Source organism: Bos indicus, chromosome 18, assembly GCF_029378745.1.
Source record: "Bos indicus isolate NIAB-ARS_2022 breed Sahiwal x Tharparkar chromosome 18, NIAB-ARS_B.indTharparkar_mat_pri_1.0, whole genome shotgun sequence".
In the NCBI taxonomy this organism is placed as follows: domain Eukaryota; kingdom Metazoa; phylum Chordata; class Mammalia; order Artiodactyla; family Bovidae; genus Bos; species Bos indicus.
This window is the reverse complement of record NC_091777.1, coordinates 5711778-5732977: the sequence shown is the minus strand read 5'-3', so window position 1 is coordinate 5732977 and position 21200 is coordinate 5711778. Positions and strand designations below refer to the sequence as shown.

The following is a 21200-nucleotide window of genomic DNA, read 5'->3' as shown; positions in this document are numbered from 1 at the left end:
GATTACTTAGTAGTCAAGTGATTGATACAATGAATTAGATACTTGTGATATGATCGAGTTGTATTACACCAGAGTGACATCGTGAAACTAAGGCGAAAAAACAGTACATGAGCAAAGATGGATAAAGTGTCATCTGCATTTGACTCACATGTCGGTCATAGCCAATATCCATATATTGTACACTGACATTCATAGCTTCTCTTATCAATAGTAATAATTTTAAAATTATGCATCTGCCCCTTTCAACTATTAATACATGGCCACTATTGATGATGCCAGAATACTCCAGCAGTGAAAGCTTCTTCCTTCTCTTTCTGTCACAATGATCTGATGATGACAAAATGATGCTTGGCTGCTTATTCCTCTCACAGATCTCTTTTATAAACTTCTCAGCAAACAGTACAGAATTGAGTATTTTTTTCCTAAGTTATACAGAACTAAGGCTCAATTTTGTACTCTATTCCCATGGAACAGAGTGCCAAAAATCTCACACACTGGAGAACCCTAAGATCATATGGCTCTGGAATGTGACATCTGGCTTCAGATATGTTTTTTTCCCTTTGTGGAGACTAATGTTTAAATTGCTTTCTATGCCTATGACAAAGAGAAGAAAAAGGGGAAGGGGAAGGGGGAGAAAGAGGAGGTGGTGTTGGAGGAGGAAGACAAGGAGGCGAGGAAGAAGAAGAGGGACAAAAGAGAAAGAGGAGGCTCTGGGGTCTCATTCTTCTGGAGGAAACCTCTCCCAGATGTCCTTCATAGATCCCCCCAGACCCGAGAGCATATAAGTGAATGTAGAGGCAGATGTGGACTTCATCCCTTCAGAGCCTCTGTCTTGATTGGGACATACAGGAGTAGTTTAGAGGAAGGAAATCCTGTACTTTGCAACTTCATCTTCAGTAATGAAGATCTTCCCATTTATCCCCACACCCACCCCCACCTGCATCCTATCCACTCCTCTCCATCCTCCTTTGGGTCCTTTATTGCTTCATTTTTGAAACTTCCTTTGAAGCTATTAGTATTTCCCTCCTGTGCCACCTACTGTGGTCAGGTTTCATCTCATCACTACCTTGGCTTGGCCTTGCTTTATTTCTTGTAGAATGAGACATGCTTATAGAATAATAGTGCAGTAGGCACTTTTAGAATAGAAAACAATGAACAGCCATAGCAGTATCATAGAAAATATGAAAAAGTTGAGAACACCCCCATCTTATTCTGCCAACATATCAGCACATCTCGTCTTTCAGAGCTTTTGCAAGCACACACGCAGTGCTCCCTGCCCCCGCTTCTGTTGAGCACTCACCATATAAAATGTAGGTCCCCAGTGGTTTGAGAAGGCTGAGGCCTTTCCCGGTGTTGTCCCCACAGAGGCAATCCAAAACAACATCCACTCCTTCAGCAGAGATTCTAAATGGCAAAACGACAAAGTAAAATATTGTAACCTGTCAGGGAACAAACTGGCAGTCCCTCTCCCCTCCCATGTCATACTGTTGACTCTCAGGAACACAGAGAGCTCTGAGAGCATCAAGATGTACAGCAGAAGCCTTGGAGTCCGTCTTGAAGAATTTCACAAAGCTGGAGGATGCTAAGCCCAGAGGGTGGTGCCAGCGTGGAAGGTCACAGTCTGTCTAGCCACCTTACTCATCATCTCTGAGCCTCCCCTTTCTCCTTTGGAAAGTGGACCTAGCATGTCTTTTTGTGCTAGGAATGAAGTGAGATGAAAAATGTGATACTTGGCCGATTGCCAACCACAAAACAGTCACTCTGGAAGCCAATCAACAACTCATATTTGTGGAGCTTGGGTCGCGTGCCCAACTCTGTCCAAGGTGCTGAAGACAGAGTGCTATAACCAGCAAGCTCCCTATCTTCGTGGGGCTTCCAGTCTAGCAGGGTTTGCCTTTTTCCTTCTCCACGTCCCTCCTCAGTGAATCTATAAAGGCACACTAATTTAACTTGCAAACTTCTGTTTGTCCAATCTCCAGGTTCAACCTATAAGTACACTCTCAGAGGAAGAGGGTTAAATAGAGGGGATCTTCCTACAGTGATGGAGGGTTCCAGCATAGAGGGAATCCACATCCGTCCTCTATTAGGAAGATTCCTTCATCCGTTTATTTATTTAACATTTAGCAATTCACTTACTCATGCACTTAATAAACACGTACTGGGCTTCCTGGGTTAAAAGAGATTATGCAGGAGGGGCTGTAGGACTGGAACTCTCGGGAGATGTGTAGGGAAAATATTCCTGCCCACGGAGTTACCAGCTGTGGCTGGACCCTGCTCTGGGCAGACAAGAAAGGCATTTCCTCAGGTTTGTGAGTTTGTAGGGGCTATCTTGCCTTAGCACATCACTCAGTTTTTCTACCCCCTCCCCAATCCTTCAGCAAAGTTCAGCCACCAACACTAGCTGATGTCACCAGCTGTGTCCACAGTGGCACCAACTAGGAAATTACACACGCACCTCCAGGGTTCAGACGCTAAGGCAACCTTCTCGTGCCCGCAAGAGCTGAGTCTAACAAGAGTGTGCCCTTTAAAAGCCCCCAGGCCTTGTCCAAAACCCAGCCCATTACAGAGGCCCTTCCAAAGAGATCAGCTTTGCTTTCTACCCAATAGAGGGCTTATCTCATGGGTGTGTCCGTTCAAGTTCCATCTGTAAATTAGCAACTGATGCTTTTGAACTGTGATGTTGGAGAAGACTCCTGAGAGTCCTTGGACTGCAAGGAGATCCAACCAGTCCATCCTAAAGGAGATCAGTCCTGAGTGTTCATTGCAAGGACTGATGTTGAAGCTGAAACTCCAATACTTTGGCCACCTGATGCAAAGAGCTGACTCATTGGAAAAGACCCTGATGCTGGGAAAGATTGAAGGTGGGAGGAGAAGGGGACAACAGAGGATGAGATGGCTGCATGTCATCACTGACTCAATGGACATGAGTTTGAGTAAACTCCAGGAATTGCTGATGGACAGGGAGGCCTGGCGTGCTGCAGTCCATGGGGTCGCAAAGAGTCAGACACGACTGAATGACTGAACTGAACTGAGAAAATTAGGCCAGTGGATCTCAAACCTCAGTGTGTCAGAATCTCCCTGGGGGCTCTTTAAGACATAGATTGCGATCCCCCCACCACCACCCCCACCCCCCTCCCCAACCCCAGCTCTAGGATTCACTTGGTCTGAGGTGGGGCCCAAGTATTTGCACTTCTAAGAAGTTTCCAGCTGCTGCTGCTGCTGTTGATTTCAGTTCCACACTGTGGAAGCCCCTGGTTTACTGTTTAATTAGTCATTCATTTGTTCATTGAATATTGAGCACTGGTACTGCCTAGGCATGGGGGATGTCATGGTGAACCCGAACAGATTTGATTTCTCCCTCTTTTTTGGAGCTTACTTTAGGCAGATATGAATCAAACATTATACAAATAAAAATTAAATTGGAATCGAATGGGGTCCAGTGCCACAAAGGTGCCATGAGACAGTCTACACTGAGGATCTGCCCAATCAGGGTTGCCAGGGAAGACGTCCCTGGGGAAGTGAAGAGTGGCAGGTGGAGCAGATATGTGGGTCAAGAGAGGTGGTAACAGGGTCCCAGGCAGAGGGAACAGCATGCAGACAGGGCGCTCAGGGCTGGTGCACTGGGATGACCCTGAGGGACGGGATGGGGAGGGAGGTGGGAGGGGGGTTCAGGATGAGGAACACATGTGCACCCATGGCTGATTCATGTCAATGTATGGCAGAAACCACCACAATATTGTAAAGTAATTAGCCTCCAATTAAAATAAATACATTCATTTTTTAAAATCTTAAAAAAAATTAACTCTCCATAATGAACATTGGAAGACTCTGATGCTGGGAGGGATTAGGGGCAGGAGGAGAAGGGGACGACATAGGATGAGATGGCTGGATGGCATCACTGACTCGATGGACGTGAGTCTCAGTGAACTCTGGGAGTTGGTGATGGACAGGGAGGCCTGGCGTGCTGCGATTCATGGGGTCACAAAGAGTCAGACACGACTGAGCGACTGAACTGAACTGAACTGAATGAACAAAATTGATTGCTTCATGTGAAAAAAGTGCTCAATGTTGCTAATTATTAGAAAAATGCAAATCAAAACTACAATGAGGTATCACCTCAGAGCGGTCAGAATGGTCATCATCAAAAAGTCTACAAACAATAAACTCCGTAGAGGGTGTGGAAAAAAGGGAGCCCTCCTACACTTTTGGTGGCATTGTAAATTAGTGCAGACTCTGTGGAAAAACAATATGGAGGTTTCTTAAAAAACTAAAAATAGAACTGCCATATGATCCAGCAATCCAGAGCATTTATCTGGAAAAAAACACAATTCAAAAAGACACATGCATCCCAATGTTCATTGCAGCACTATTTACAATAGCCAAGACATGGATGCAACCTGAATGCCCACTGACAGAGGAATGGATAAAGAGGCTGTAGGATACACAGACAGACACACAATGCAATATTGCTCAGTCATGACAAAGAATGAAATAATACCATTTGCAGCAACATGGACTGACCCAGAACTTATCATAAAAATGAAGTAAGTCAGAAAGAGAAAGACAAATATCATATGATATCACTTATATGTGGAATTTTAAAAGACGGTACAAATGAATTTATTCACCAAACAGAAACAGACTCACAGACTTATAAAACAAACTATGGCTATCAAAGGGGAAAGGTTGGGGGAGGAATAAATGAGGAGATTGGGATTAAAAAAAAATAACAAATTGTAGTAAGGGTATTTCATTTCATCAAACTTTTATTTCCATTTACATATTTTAAAAATATGCGAATAAGGGTGTGTGAGTTTATATGAACATGCAGAAGGATATGTGCATGAAACAAATGTGTGTATAAATAAGTACTAAGTCTGAACCACTATAAGATGAATTTTTCATGGTGTGTAATAATAGAAAAAAGTGGTTACAAACTTTCCTTGGTAAATGTTCTTTTCTTCTGGTTTGTACACTAATTGAAATGAAGCTGTTTAGAATGTTTAAAAATTTAAAAAAGGGAGGGAGCCTGCTGCACAGCGGGGCTGGAGAGGCAGCAGGAGGCGGTGCACAGACGCTGCTGAGGCCGGGCTGAGCCGCCTGCTGGGGAGCTGAGCACCCTCCTTTCTCACGTCCACAGGTCAGTTTTGCTCCCTCCCGTGGAAGTGAGAGCCTGCCCTGCCTCTCCTAGCCAGCCCTCCCGGACCAAGTCCTCCCCGTGAACTTCACTTCCCTAAGACCCTTCCCTCGGCCCGCAGGATGCCGCCCAGGTGCAAGAGTGGCCTCCCCGACACGAGGCTGTTCACACCTTCTGGGGCATCCCCGCTGGCCCTGCCTGTCCTCTGCTCCCCACTTCCTGTCCGGGGCTCCTCACATCCACGTTCTGCTCATGGGCCCACAACCTCCCCTCTGCCCATCCCAGTTCCTTGCACTGGCTGCCTGGCCTCGGCCTGTGGCTCCAGCCTCTGGACTGTGGTTCTGCAGAAATGCAGGGCACGCCCACAGAAACACGTGACCATATGCTCTGCCCACTTCCCCATCCTCACCTCTGACTCACCACCCTAGACACCCTGACTTTCTAGCTATTCCTAAAACCCCACATTTAAGAGCACCTACTGTGTGCCAGGCACAGCACTGTCTCATCTCATGAGGCCTCGTGTCAGTCCTGAGACTCAGGGCCAGTTATACCCATTTGATGGATGAGGAAACTGAGGCTCAGTGGAGTCAGTTGACTGTGTGGGGAATAGGAGGGCCCTGGTTTGAACCGGACGCCAGGTGAGAGCCCCAGAGATGGAGGACGTTTTGTAGGGCGGGTTGTGGCCAGCCCGGGGGTGACTGCCACTGCCACTCATAGTCCCCAGTGGAGGCTGAGCAGAGAGTCGGGCAATGCATGGAGGTTGAAATAAGCCAAAAATTCGCCACGCATTGCTGTCATCACATCCTTTTGAAGGTCAGTGGTGCAGTGGGAGGAAGGGAAGGGAGGAGATGGATTCTGTGGATGAGAAGCTGGGTACAGGCTGGTGTCATTCCTGGGGGCCCTGAGGGTGAGAACACGCCACTGACCCAATTTGGTTATAGAAGTCAAACCTGCGAGCAGACATTGCTCCTTTAAGGGCCAGCAATGTTCCTTCAGGTGAGAGCTGCAGAATGGAAAAGCGTCCATCCCCTTGTTTAGTCACTAGAAGCGCAGTTAGTGGATCGGACTGAACACTGGGTCTAGTTAAAATGCTCAGGTCCTGCAAGTAGGGACTTCCCTGGTGGCTCAAACGGTAAAGAACCTGCCTGCAATGCAGGAGACCCGGGTTCGACTCCTGGGTCGGGAAGATCCCCTGGAGAAGGGAATGGCAACCCACTCCAGCATTCTTGCCTGGAGAATCCCACGGACAGAGGAGCCTGGCAGCCTGCAGTCCATGGGGTCACGCCGGATATGACTGAACAACTAACACTGAACAACTTTCTTTCCACAGGGAGGCTTGGGTCAGGTCCTCCCTTGCTCATCCTTCTATTGACAAGCACCTTAGCAGCATCTTTTAAAGGAACAATCATGAATATCACAAGCAGAGCTACACAGCTCGCCAGAGGCACAGAGACCATCCTCATTTCTGAGCTGCCCCCAGGGCCCCAGTTTCTGGGAATGTGCACCTTGCCTGCATAATTACACAAACACAGAGAGGGCAGAGTTAAAGGCAGCAGTTCCTACTCTGCTTTCTCCTGCTGTCATAAATCTCTGCAGACTTAAGAAGCAAACAGAAATAGCCCCAGCTCGGAGAGTCTCTATGCCAAATTCAGCAGCAAGATATTTGGGGATTGCTGATCCAAGATTTTCCTGTCTGTCTGTCCTTGGTCCCCAACCCCCTGCTCCTTTTCTGAAAGTGACGGCTCTTTGCTTCTCGCCCACTCGGATCAGTGGGGGATTTCTCCTGAGTGGTAGCCTTTGCCATTGAGTCATTACTGGGTAAGCGGCCCTTCGACTTTGTCAATCAAGAGATCAATTCCCCTTTATCATCGTAACTTCCATTTCCAGCTGGGTCCTTGGCTCTCCTGCAAGTCTTCTCGTTCAGATTCCCCTTTTCTCTGAGAACTCATCCATGCCATGGCTTTAACCATCACCTCTGAACTCATGACACAGGGATGAGGCGATTTCAGCGCGCCTGGCACACAGTAGGCTGCTTAGTAAAAGTTCACTGCGATGCCTCCCACCTCACTTAGCAAAACCACCTCTAGTAAGGAACCCTTTCTCTATTGTTTTCTCTCCGCTCTCTCCTGCTGGCTAGGCTTTTGTTAATTTCCACTTGGCCTCAGTTTCTTTGTAAGATGTGGAATTTCCATCTTGCTGGATACACATCAAATGGTCTCACTAAGATGCTCTAAAGAGCAAGAGGACTGATGCAGACCTGGCGTAGGACTCACTCCCCGCCTCTCTCTAAGGACTAAAATACTTCCCAGTCTTCAAGCTCCCACGTGGGGGCTGTCCCCCTCTGTGCTCCCTCTGGTCTTTTTTCTCTCCTCTTTATTTTTAAAGCCCTTACAGTCAGATGCACACAATTCAAAGCTTCGAACTCTTCCACTTTGTTTCATCTCCTGAAACAAAGAGCATACTCATCTCTCTCCTCTTGAAAAGAGAAGGGGGAGTGACATAAAGGCTAGGTCTGTATTATAAATATTTCCCCCCATTCCCTTTAAAATGTCTGGTTCTAGGCTGCAGACATGTTCAAAAGAAGCAGACTGACGGACTGGTTGATAAAAGAATTTCCGTCCCAAGAAATTTTACACTATTATTTTTTTCTAGTTGATTACACACAACATTGTGTAACAAACAATATCCACGGATCAGAAAAGAAGGAAAAGTCACTCTGCATTCCACTCCTGTTGCATCTTAGTGGGTGGATTTTTTTTCTTTCATTTTATGTCCTTACACGCCAAGGATTTATACAAAGCTGTGATCACAGTGTAGCTGGAATTTGGCATACTGCTTTTTTCACTCAATATGCTACTATGGATATTTTTTTCATTTTCTGACAGAGTCTTCATAACTAGCATTTTTTTTTTAGGGGCTGCATAATACTCAAGTGTGTGGGTGTAGTGTAATCTACCAAGCTGCTTCCCTTCTGTTGTTGATGGGGGCTGGTTCTGAATTTTCACTATTATAGACGATGCTGTAATTCACGCTGTCGGTCCATCCTGGGCGCCTACAGCGAGGCAGAAGGAGTACTTGGCTCTGCAACAGGCAATATGGACCTGTGGCTTTTATCTTCTTCAGGATTATTTCCTGAGGGTAGGATTCATGGGACAGAGAGTTGAAATATACCTGTGACTTCTCAAGTCATTTTTAGGCTAATCCTAGGATCTCTACTTAAAAACTCAAGGAAGTATTGGAGGTCATGTTTGCAGGATGGTGGCCGGAGGAGATACTCTCAGATGCTATTATCTTCCACTTTTCTGACATCAGCAGAAATCATCGATTCTGGGCTAAAGGGAGCAGGTCAAGTGCAGTGAGGGGATGAGGGGATGGTGCAGCTCCTGGGGTGTGGGGACCACAGAGGCTCCCTGGTATGGACTGTCACCTCTTCAGAAGAGCTGCTATCCCCTGCTTCTCTTCTGCTACTACCTCCCAAATCCTCTCACCACATCCTCCAGCCGCACGGGTCTCCTTGCAGATTCTGGAACTGACCAAGTCTTTCCTGACCCTGGGCCTTAGCACACGCCATTCCCCTTGGTCAGAAATGCTCTTCTTTTGGCCTGATGCTCATCCCTCAGTTCTCAGTCCAAATCTCACCCTTTGATGGATAACACATCTGATTTCCCCACGTGCCTGTGCTTATTTCACTAGCACCTTGCATTTCTCCACCAGAGTGCATACCAAAACTATAAAGCAACGAACCTTTCAATATCTTTTGTCCTGTCTTCCCCACTGAGACTCTAAGTTCCTTGAAGACAGTGATTCCCAAGGTAGTTTCTGCTGGATCTGCTGCCCTAGCAGAGTACCTGGCCCACCACAGATACTTGGGACTTACTAAGTTAAGTTGGTCAGGGCAGGAACAGAGAAAGGGATGCTTGCCAAAATATCACTTCAGAGGATGAAAGAAAAGAGGACAGAAGGGATCAGATCACAGCTTGAAAGATACAAGCTAAAGAAAGGAAGGAACTTCCCCGGTGGCTACTCAGTAAAGAATCCACCTGCCAAAGCAGGAGACTCGGGTTCAATTCCTGTTCCGAGAAGATCCCGTGTGCCACAAGCACTGTGCCTGAGTGCTGCAACTCCTGAAGCCCGTGCACCCCAAGCCTGTGCTCCACAACAAGAGAAGCCCCCACACCGAGACGCCCGAGAGCCGCAACCAGAGGGAGTCACTCCCTCTCGCTGCAGCCAGACAAAGCTGCGAGTAGCAGCATCGAAGACCCAGCGAGCCAAAACAAAGGAATAAAGAACCACCTGAGGGGTATAAGAGTAGGCAAAAATATATTCTGAGAGTCTTTCAGACTACTATATATAAAATAAATAAGCAACAAGGATTTACTGTACAGCACAGGGAACTCTATTCAATATTCTGTAATTACCTACACTGGAAAATATAATCATCTATACTTAAATTTTTTACAAAATGCCTGTGATCTCTGGACATCTGAGAAATGGATGGTGAAGTTCTAATATCTAGCTTTTAAGCTCTCTTTTCACACCTCATGGGAAATACTGGGGCAACCTTAAATAGCATGTAGATCTCCCCATTCAATATCTAAAAACAAATCGGGGAATTCAGACCATCAGAAGGCTTTCCTTTCCAAGAAACTTCCCAAGTTTAACCTAATCTGGTCCAAATCTATCACTTCAAGCAATCAGATCTCCTGTCTTGCAGCCCTTAATCAGGGGTGTGGAGAATATGGTTTCTTTGTTATGATGTTAGCTAGACAACTTAATCCTTTGTAGCTTACAATTTTGTGCTGGAGACTGAAAATATATAAACAGTGGCTCTGGGACCTGGCTGAATCCTTCCAGGGACTGCGAGTGGAGCAGAGCCTGGGAATCTGCCTTGAAAGCTCAGAATCAGCAGTGGGAGACCCACAGATCATCTGCAAGTGTGGCAGCAGCTGAGTGTGCCATCTGATTCCCTGTGTTGGCGTGCACGTAGCCGTGATCAACGGCTTCAGGATCACAGGTAAAATACGGATCTGGTTATAAACCAAAGTCTCCCCTGTGGAGACCGCAACAGCCAGCAGACTGACGCCTCTGCCTTCAGACTCCCGTCTCCCATTCATTCTCCCTGCAGCACCAGTGACTGTTTCAAGCCCACGTCCCATTTGTCACCACCGTGGTCCTTTGGTGGCTCTCAGTCACACCCAGGTTGGAGTCTACATTCCCTGGGGCTGTTATGTGAATGCATGAGAGATAAACTTCTCTGTGTTAAGGTCGTGTTGTAGCAGCTCTCACAATTCAGCTTGGTGAGTTACTTAACGTCTCAGTTCCTTGGGTTTATCGTCTCCAAAATGGGGATAATAATAAGGTTGTTGAGAGGATTAGATGAGCGAATTACATGTGAAATAGCCCAGAGCTAGTAATATGCATGTTCATCATTATGGCATTATGACCCTGAGAAAGAGAGAGTGCGTGCATGCTCAGTTGCTAAGTTGTGTCTGACTCTGCAATCCCATAGACTGTAGCCCACCAGGCTCCTTTATCCATGGGATTTCCTAGGCAAGAATTCTGGAGTAGGTTGCTGTTCCCTTCTCCAGAGGATCTTCCCGACCTAGGGATCGAACCCGGGTCTCCTGCATTGGCAGGCAGATTCTTTACCACTGAGCTGATGACTATTATTAGCCCTCCTCTAAATGAATGCCCCTGTTCTTTAAGAAGGGGCTTCCTTGATAGCTCAGTTGGTAAAGAATCCACCTGCGATGCTGGAGACCCTGGTCTGATTCCTGGGTTGGGAAGATCTCCTGGAGGAGGGATAGGCTACTCAACTCCAGTATTCTTGGGGTTCCCTGGTGGCTCAGCTGGTAAAGAATCCTCCTGCAATGCGGGAGACCTGGGCCTATACAGTCCATGGGGTCGCAAAGAGTCAGACACGACTGAGAGAAATTCTTTAAGAGAGAAGCGCAAGGACCATCCCGGTGCTCTTTAGAACAAACATCTTACCTCTTCACTTCCTGCACATAGTCTGCGTTTCTGTCGAAGAGGTGGGTCACGGAGTCCTTGATAGCTTCGTGCTTGAAAGTAGAAGCTGTTCCAAAGACGGTCACGTTGGGGACAGTGGAGCACAGCTGAGCCACAGCTTGGCCCTAGAAGTGAAATATAACAGACAAGTCACATAGAAGAGCTACCACCCGACAGCTAAGCTTGCTGGGCAAAAAGCAGGATTTCTCGGCCTTGGCACTATTGACCTTTTTTTTGGCTGGATTGGTCTTCGTTGGAGGGGGCTGAACTGTGCATTGTGAGATGTTTAGCAGGATCCCTGGCCTCCACCTACACGGTACCAGCAGCATGCCCCCAGCTGTGACAACCAAAAGTATCTCCAGTCAACATCGCTCGTTATTAGATGCAAATCAAAACTACAGCGAGATACCACCTCACACTGGTCAGAATGCCCATCGTCAGAAAATCCACAAACACATGCTGGAGAAGGTGTGGAGAAAAGGGGACCCTCTTGCACCGTTGGTGGGAATGTAAATGGACACAGCCACTATGGCGATTCCTTAAAAATACTAGGAATGAAACTACCATAGGACCCAGTAATTCCCACTACTGGGCATATACCCTGAGGAAACCAAACTGAAAAAGATACAGGTACCGCAGTGTTCACTGTAGCACTATTTACAATAGCTAGGACATGGAAGCACCCTAAATGTCTACCAACATATGAATGGATGAAGAAGCTGTGGTACGTATATACAGTGAAACATTACTCAGCCATAAGAAGGAGCACGTTTGAGTCAGTTCTAATGAGGTGGATGAACCTAGAGCCTATTATACAAAGCAAAGTAAGTCAGAAAGAGAAAAGCAAATATCGTATATTAATACACATATATGGAATCTAGAAAGAGGTACTGAGGAGCCTATTTGCGGGGCAGCAATGGAGATGCAGACACAGAGGACAGACTTACGGACACAGGGGTGGGGAGGAAGGAGGTGGGACAAACGGAAATGTGTACACTACCACATGTGAAACAGATAGCCCACGGGAATCTGCTGCCTGACGCGGGGAGCTCGGACTGGGGCTCTGTAACAAGCTAGAAGGCTGGGATGGGGTGGGAGGTGGGGCGGAGGTTCAGAGGGAGGGGACATATGTATATCTATGGCCGATTCATGTTGGTGGGCGTATGGATGGCAGAAACCAATATTGTAGAGCAATTACCTTTCAGTTAAAGAATAAATGAATTAAAAAAATATCTCCAGACATTTCGAAATGTCCCCTGGGAAACACGATCTCCCCCAGTTGAGAACCACTGGCATAGAGGAAGGAGAGCCAGCAAAACCCTGGTACCAAGACATAACAATGATCATTTAAACATCTGGACTTCAGGTTCTCCATCTATAAATCAGCACTGATATTACCTACACCCCAGGGATCTTGGAGGATGTCCTAGTTTGGATTCCCCAGAAGCAGATCCTGAGGAGCAAGTCCTTTATCTGGAATAGGATCACAGGAAATACCAGGGTATTAAGACAGAAATAGAAGGCAGTCAATAAACAAATCAACCCTGAATATTCATTGGAAGGACTGTTACTGAAGCTCTAATACTTGGGCCACTTGATGCACAGAGTTGACTCACTGGAAAATACCCTGATGCTGGGAAATATTGAGGGAAGGAGGAGAAGGGGGTGACAGAGGATGAGATGGTTGGATGGCATCACTGACTCAATGGACATGACTTTGAGCAAACTCTGGAAGACAGTGAAGGACAGGGGAGCCTGGTGTGCTGCAGTCCATGGGGTCACAAAGAGTCCGACATGACTGAGTGACTGAACAACAAACAACAACCACCTTTATCTGGAATAGGGTTGCAAGAAACACCGGGATATCAGGACAGAAATGGAAGGCAGTCAATAAAGGGTGTGTTTATCAAGTCAGCATCCACCATGGTAACTGGAACTGGGTCCCTCTGAGGAACTCCAAGAGCAAATGCAGATTGCACCTTGCATTATCCCAACCAAGTGGTGAGGAAGCTGGAGTATTTATCCACCAAATTTCCATCTGATACGGGTTCAGGGTTGCTTCTGCAGCAGTAACCCTTAGGCATATCTGGCTTGTCCTTAGAGACCAAACGTGCTTCCACAGCCAGTTAGGAGCCCTAAGTGAGCAAATTGTACCACACTGAGTGCAGAGAAGGTGTGGTGTGTCTGATAGCCTCTGCTCCAGGGTGGGGAATGAGGTAACATGTGACACAGGTCAGCGCCTGGCACAAAACATGGGACTCAGTCACTGTTAATCATCCGTACCCCATAGTGGCTTATTACAGCTAGAGCTGAGATGTCCAACCATATGAAGAAAAAGCCAGTACATTTAAATACCAAATGTTTCAAGAGAGATCACAGAAGTAGTTAGGAATGGGTAATCTTCCCATGTCCTTTTTCAGTGTGGTCAGAAGTTTGAGTCAGTGGACAAAATACTGTGATCGCATGCATTCACAAACCTTCCAGTAAAACCCAATTTGCTAATTAGGATGCATCCTAAAACCAAATACTATCTTTTTCCAGTGTTCCATCAACCATCTTCATGAGGCAGAAATTATTAAGGAGGGAAATCATTCCACCAAAGGCCATCTGTGATATGAATTACTGCCTCTCACTTTATTTACATTTTCATGTTGGTGGACTCAAATCAGGCTGGCAGGTCAATTTGTGGAAATACGATTCTTCCCAACATTTGCAATGAAAGGAAACATTGAGAGCATCAGAAAATGTCAGATTTATAAGCTCATCCAGTTACCCCCTCCCCCTCATTGTTTATAGAGCAGGGACAGGGGACTCGGAAAGGTTAAGGTGACCCAGTTCTTCTGAGGCAGACCTGAGATGCAAAGCAAAGTCTCTTGACTTCCAGCTACTGCCATTTTCTATTATGCCACGCTGTCTACTTATTTTGACATTTTGCACTAAGTGGACTTTTACATTGCTGTCTAAAATAGACACATTACTGACATGCTCGCTTGGAGGTCACCATTTCAGAACATGGCCATGAACCTGAGACTCTAGACGGGCTGTACTTCTCTGCTCTAAGAATAGCTTTGGTATTTTGGTTAATTTCTTCTTAAGAACATTTTATTTATTTAGTTTCGGCTGCGTTCGGGCTTTCTCTAGTTCTGGCAAGCGGGGGCTCCTCTCCAGCTGCAGTGTGGGGGCTTCTCGTTGAGGCAGCCTCTCTGGGTGCAGAGCATGGGCTCCCGGGCGTGCGGCACTCAGTGCTTGCACACGTGGGCTCTAGAGTGCGGGCTCACTAGCCGTGGCACATGGGCTCAGTAGCCCCGGGGCCACTTAGTTTCCCCTTAGTTGCCCCCAACAAGGGACCAAAGCCATGTCCCCTGCATTGGCAGGCAGATTCTCTTTTCTTGGCAGGAGGATTCTTAATTACTGAACTACCATGGAAGTCTGGTTCATTTCTTTATCTCCTGATTTTACAGAACAAAAAAGGGATTATCTTTCCTATGCATGTGTCCTGAGTTGCTTCAGTCTCATCTGACTCTGTGTGACCCTGTGGGCTATAGCCCACCAGAGTGTAAATGTCAGCAACCAATGTGACGATCCTTGAAAATTCGACAGGTACTGTTAGTACTGCTGGGGTGAGAGCTTAGAGCTGGTGCTCATAGCTGTGTAGTCCCTCCTGCCTTCTGTCCTTAAGCAAGTGAGTGAAAGTGTCCGACTCTTTGCGGCCCCATGGACTGTAGCCCGCCAGGCTCCTCTGTCCATGGAATTCTCCAGGCCAGAATACTGGGGTGGGTAGCCATTCCCTTCTCCAGGGGATCTTCCCAACCCAGGGATCAAACCTGGGTCTCCTGCATTGCAGGCAGATTCTTTACCATCTGAGCCACCAGGGAAGCCTTAAGCAAACCTGACATTTATCCCTCAACTCCTTTTCAGATTCCTACTACATGCTGCCTCGTCACACTGTAATAGAGGCTGGAGCGGCAGACTCCTGATACGCCTTCATCTCTCTAGGCACACCGAGGTCCACGGCTGTGTACTGAACTACATCTTACCAGCCATCTTCACCCGGCTCTCCGGAAACCACACGTCAGACTCAAGCGATCCAAAACATAACTCGTGGCTCTCTCCAAAAGAGTTACTCCTTGTATGAGCTTGCGAGGGTTGCCATCACGAAATGCCACAGGCTGGGCGGCTTAACCAACAGGACTTTGCTGTTTCACGGTTCTGAGGCTGGAGGTCTGAACTCAGAGTGTCAGCAGAACTGAGTGTCAGCAGAGCTGGCTCCTTCTAATGACCATGAGGGAGGGAGCAGACCCAGGCCTCCCTCCCCGGTGGTCTTCTCCCTGGGTCTCCTCACACTGGTCTTCTCTCCCTGTGCCTATCTGTGTCCACAAACCCCCTTCTTGTAAGGACAGCAGCCTTGTGGTTTAAGGCTTACCCTCATGACCTCATTGTAACTCGATGACCTCTGTGAAGATCCTGCCTCCAAACAAGGGCACATTTTGAGGTGCTGGGGTTTAGGATTTTAATTTATGAACTGGACGAGGGCAGGGGGACATGATTCAACCCCACACACTCCTCCCGCTGCATTTCCTGCCTCAGTGGATGGAGCTGCACCATTCACGCATTGCTAAAGAGAGAAATCTAGGAGTTGTACTGAACTCCTCTTCCAAATGGCACAGATTGCTTCCCCTCACCATCTCTTGTGACTGCCACTTCCTCCCCTGGACTATGACAACACCCTTCTCACCAGCCTGGCTGTTTCCACGTGGACTTCATACCGTGAAGGATGATTTTTCTTAAACACACCACTGAACATTTCCTCATGTGCTGCAAGGCTTCCCAACGCCTGTCCCGCCTTCCGGATAAAATGCACACCCTGTACGTGACCGCACAAGGCCAGCCCCCCGGGATCTGACCCAGTCACCTCGCTAAGAGACGGCCTCCGCCTGGCCAATACCCACTCCCTAGCTACACACACTTGCGCCATCACTGACGGTGGCCCTGACCCTCATCCCAAGGCGTTCGCAGAATAAGCCTTCAACCTTCTTTTACTGAGGAAGGAGCTGAGGTTCACGGAGGTCGGGGGCCTGGGCCAAGGCCACCAGGGTATGATGCGGCAGAACTTGACGTGCTGTGCGCGCCGGCTGAGCGACCCTGAGTAAGCGTCCGCGCCTCTGCATTTTACAGTATACGCATCATATGGCACTATATAAATTCTAAGACTGCTGCGGGGCTGTATGACATAATGCATCCACAGGCTTAGCACCGGAACACTCAATAAGCATTTGCACTCATTACCACTAGGACTCCTATTGCCATTTTTCTCCATATTATTATGGTTATATGGGCAGTGGGAGCAGATCCACAGTCTACTACTACTCCACAGCCCCACATGCTGCTTGCAACAGTGCCGCTTTCCCCGAATGCGTCCCCTCTCCTGTCACGACCTGGCTTTCCACTCCCTTCTGCAGCTCACAGTGCTTGCTCTGAGGCCGCCAGTTTTCCAGCATCCCAGGCAGACCCTCTCCCCTCTTCCAGGGCCACCACCGAACGTCCTCCAGGACAGCAGCCACCGCCGCCTTCTGCGGCTGCTCGCTGACCCGTCCGTGCGCCAGAGACGGTGCCTTGTGGGCTCCACACCCCAGTGCCCAGGGCAGAGCCTGGCACGAAGCAGGTGTTTGGTAAAGTGTGTTGAACTGATGCACAGGAGATAACAGGGGTTTGACGTAATGGGGAAGCCCCTTGTCACTTTGCAGATTTCTTTGTTTTTCAGCTTTGCAGAGCAGGAATAAAGCACAGATTTAACATTCAGCATTACTAGTCTCTGGCCCAAGCAGAAATTTACCATTTTCATTTTAAAGAGAAAGATACATGTGGTAATAAAATGAAGTGACAGAAGTAACTGGGTTACCTACATATTTATATTATTATGTAATATATGTGAGCACTAAATGTAATATATAATACATAAACATATTATATAATATAGTTACAGTCAGCCCTCATGGATACTGATTCTGCATCTGTGGAGGCAACAATTGGTGATTTGAAAATATTCTGGAAAAATTAATTCCAGAAGGTTCCAGAAAATAAAACTTGAATTTATCACATGCTGGCAACTATTTACATCGAATTTATCTTGTATTAGGGCTTATAAGTAATCTTGAGATGATTTAAAGTACATGGAGGATGTGCATGGGTTATATGCAAACACTATCCAATTTTATATAAAAGACTTGAGCATCCTTGGATTTGGGTTTCTGTTGGGGGAGGGGTGTGGTCCTGTGGATGCCAAGGGACAACTGTGTATATATAATTATGTTATACAATATATAGCTAGAATTATATGTATATATGAATGGGCTTCCCAGATGTCGCTAGTGGTAAAGAACCTGCCTGACAATGCAGGAGACAGGAGAGATTTGAGTTTGATCCCTGGGTCGGGAAGATCCCCTGGAGGAGGGCATGGCAATCCGCTCCAGTATTCTTGCCTGGAGAATCCCATGGACAGAGGAGCCTGGTGGGCTACAGTCCCTGGGGTTGCAAAGAGTCAGACACGGCTGAGCACATATGCATGCATATATACAATATAAATGCACATATAATTAGCACAGATACAAGTAGTATATGTAATATTCGCTCAGTCGTGTCCGACTCTTTGCACGGACTGCAGCCTACCAGGCTCTTCCACCCATGGGGTTTTCCAGGCAAGAGTGCTGGAGTGGGGTGCCATTGCCTTCTCCAAGGATCTTCCTGACCCATGGATCGAAGCCAGGTCTCCCGCATTGTAGGCAGACGCTTTACCGTCTGAGATTATAGTGTCTATTATTATATAAATAATGATGGGTAGTAAACACAAGTTCAGTGCACCTCTATTTGCAGCATTCCCACCCCCTCTTTTAACTCTTAATTAATTCACTCAGGCAATGAGAGGCCCTTGCAAGATCCTCAGTGATTTTCTAAAATAAATAATACCCACCATTCTGTACTTAAGCAGAAAAGTGCTCTCCCTCACATTTATAGACAATCTGTACCCTCCCTTCTCCAACTCCCAAGGTGAATGCAAGATCAGCATCTAATTTATCCTCGGTTTCTCCCATGTGCCTGGCAAACAGCATGGACTCAATAAACATTTGCGGAAGACGGAGTGAATTTTCAATAAAAAGGATTTTGCAATTTACCTGCAGACCCAGAACATAAAATGAACAAGACAATCTAGTCTCCCAGCAACAGCAGTAAATGGAGATTTGCATGTACTTGTTTCTGATTGATTCCCCTTCCCTTGTAGGATGTAAGAGCTCGCAGCAAGCCTCTGCCTCCCTTCCCTCAGAGGTGACAGCGGCGTGGTTCCTGCCTCACACCTTGTGCCAGGTACTGGGCTAAAGAGCTGCCTTAAATCCTTAAATCACTTGTAGGACACTTCGTTTCTCTTTTATACCTGAAAATGGGGATTCAGAGAGGAAAAGAACCTGTCCAGGGTTCTGGCGCCTGTACGTGATAAGGCTGGGGTCAGACTCAGCTGTCCCTGACTCCTTGACTGTCCCTGACTGTCTTTTTGTCCATCCTGCTAAGCATTCAAGTTGCTGACATGGAAATCTTAGAGAAAGCCATGGGTCCTTGACATCAGTCTGGAAGGCTTAATTGATCTACTCTGGATAGCTCTGTCTCAGGTTAATAGGTGAACAGATTTCAACCAGCTCGGTCCTAATCCCAGGGCTGTTGAGGTCTCCTCAAGCAGAGCACAGTCAGTGGGAAATCCAGGGCCAATAATTGTGAGGAAGTTGTTTGTGGGGGGGCGGGGAGGGGTGGGTCCTGCAATTTGACTCTTATCAACAGACTGGCAGTTCAAAGCAAGATCTTATTCCAGAAAGTTTGGGCACAGTAGATGAACAATTTGAGGAGGAGGTCGCTGTTTTAGTTGCTCAGTTGTGTCCAACTCTTTGTAACCCCGTGGACTGTAGCCCTCCAGGCTCCTCTGTCCATGGGATTCTCCAGGAGAGAATGCTGGAGTGGGTTGCCATTTCCTTCTCCAGGGGATCTTCCCAACCCATGGTTCAAACCTCCACCTCCTGCTTGGCAGGCAGGTTCCTTACCACTGTGCCACCTGGGAAGGTCAGAGGAGCAGGCACATCTGTGTAACAGGCTTAGTACATGCCAGAGACATATTCAGCTTGTTAAACGACAATTTTTAACACAGCTGTCCTGGAATTAGGACCAAGCCTGGCTGAAATTCTGGTTACCCACTCAACCTGAATTTAGAATGGATGCTCTCCCTTATGTGTAGAATCTAAAAAGGCATGCTACAAATGAACTTGTTTACAGGACAGAAGCAGACTCACAGACTTAGAGAGGAACTTACGGTTGCTGGGGAGGACGGGGAATGAGGGAAGACATAGTTAGGGAGTTTGGGATGGACATGTACACACTGCTGTATTTAAAATGGATCACCAACAAGGACCTACTGTATACCACAGGGGACTCTGCTCAATGTTATGTGGCAGCCCGGATGGGAGGGTTTAGGCGGAGAATGGAAACATGGCTGAGTCCCTATGCTGTCCACCTGAAGCTATCACAACACTGCTAACTGGTCACACTCCAGTACAAAACTAAAAGTTCAATTTTAAAAAATCTAAAAAATATTAACAGACTTTTGGACACAGTAGGGGAAGGAGAGGGTGGGATGATTTGAGAGAAAAGGATTGAAACAGATGCATTACCATGTGTGAAATAGATAGCCAGCATGAGTTTGCTGTATGATGCAGGGAACCCAAAGCTGGTGCTCTGGGACAACCGAGAGGGCTGGGATGGGCGGGGGGTGTGGTTCAAGAGGGATGGGACATATGTAGCCCTAGGGCCGATTCATGTTGATGTATGCCAAAAACCATGACAATATTGTAAAGTAATTATCCTCTGATTAAAAAAAAAAGAAAAAATCTTTGATTATGGAATAGGCGCTCCTATCAGGGCACTGAGATGCAGGATGCAGCATCAGATTCTCAAGTAAGGAGGAGACAATGGAAAGATGGCTTCAAAGGGCCTCTCTGATGCAGAGGTTCTCTACCTCCTCATCGTACACCACAACTCTAGCTTTGGACAGACTGAGCATATGGGGAAAACGCCAAGTCTTTCCTGAGCACCACACCCTCTGACCACAGGACCTTTCACATGCAGGCCCCCTGCCAGTAGCCCTCTCCCCTGTCTTTTCTCTTGGCTGATTCCCCGTCATCTTTTGAACCTCAGCCTCTCTGTCACTTCTTTGTTGCTCATTCCATCATTAGAGGGCTATTTCATGACTGCCTCTAATAGGTTAGACCCTAACCCTAGCCCTATGGGAGTTCCTGGAAACATAAAGGTGAACAAGTTATAAATGGTCCTTTTCACTTTGGGGCTTGCATTCCTCTAGAGGCAACAGATATGAATAAAATAAAGATACTATTAAAGGTACAGTCATACACTTAAACCAATGGAGTGAGAATGCCAATTCCAACCACTGAACCCCTGGGATAAGACCACGTTGGCACACTTCACTCTTGGAAACGTGTGGCAAATAGGGGGCATGCAGTCCAGCGCATGTGGACATGTGGAGGGAGAGACTAGACAAACGGGAACTTGAACTTGATCCCTGTGGTCTCTCAAGTGCCGTGATTTCTGGGTCACACGGACTGGTTCTTAGCTGGTCTATAAAAAAAATCTATTTGAAAAGCCTCCCAAAGAGAATGAGACTTTACACAGTATCCTACATTTAGTGAAAAATGGAATTTTCTACTGCTAACTTGACATTTCCAAGATCACTTATAGAAGAGAGTTAGGGTTATCTCTTCCACAAGTTGTTTTTGATTTTAAACAGCTCCTGGAAACCACCAATCATTCTTGTGGTCAAAGAATGGAAAAGAATGAGCTTGGGGGTATATAGAGGAGACGCCTGGAGGAAACAGTGAGGGTGGATTGTTCTGTTCCCAAGAACCGCCAGTTTACTTTTTCATCTTCGTCAAGGCAGAAAGGCACTTGGACCAGGAGAGATAAATGACTGTTATCACAAAATTTAGTACATTGGAGACCTGAGCCC

At 47.0% G+C, this 21200-nt stretch overlaps 1 protein-coding gene across 1 annotated transcript in view; it reads right to left on the bottom strand.

Annotated features, from left to right (window-relative positions):
• The window catches only part of VAT1L (vesicle amine transport 1 like), a 166410-nt gene that overhangs the window by 81182 nt on the left and 64028 nt on the right, over positions 1–21200 (bottom strand). The window contains exons 4-5 of the mRNA XM_019980143.2: positions 11129–11271; positions 1301–1404 (exon numbers count right to left, since the gene is read on the bottom strand). Coding sequence (XP_019835702.2) covers positions 1301–1404; positions 11129–11271 — 247 coding nt within the window. The remainder of the gene's footprint in view (positions 1–1300; positions 1405–11128; positions 11272–21200) is intronic.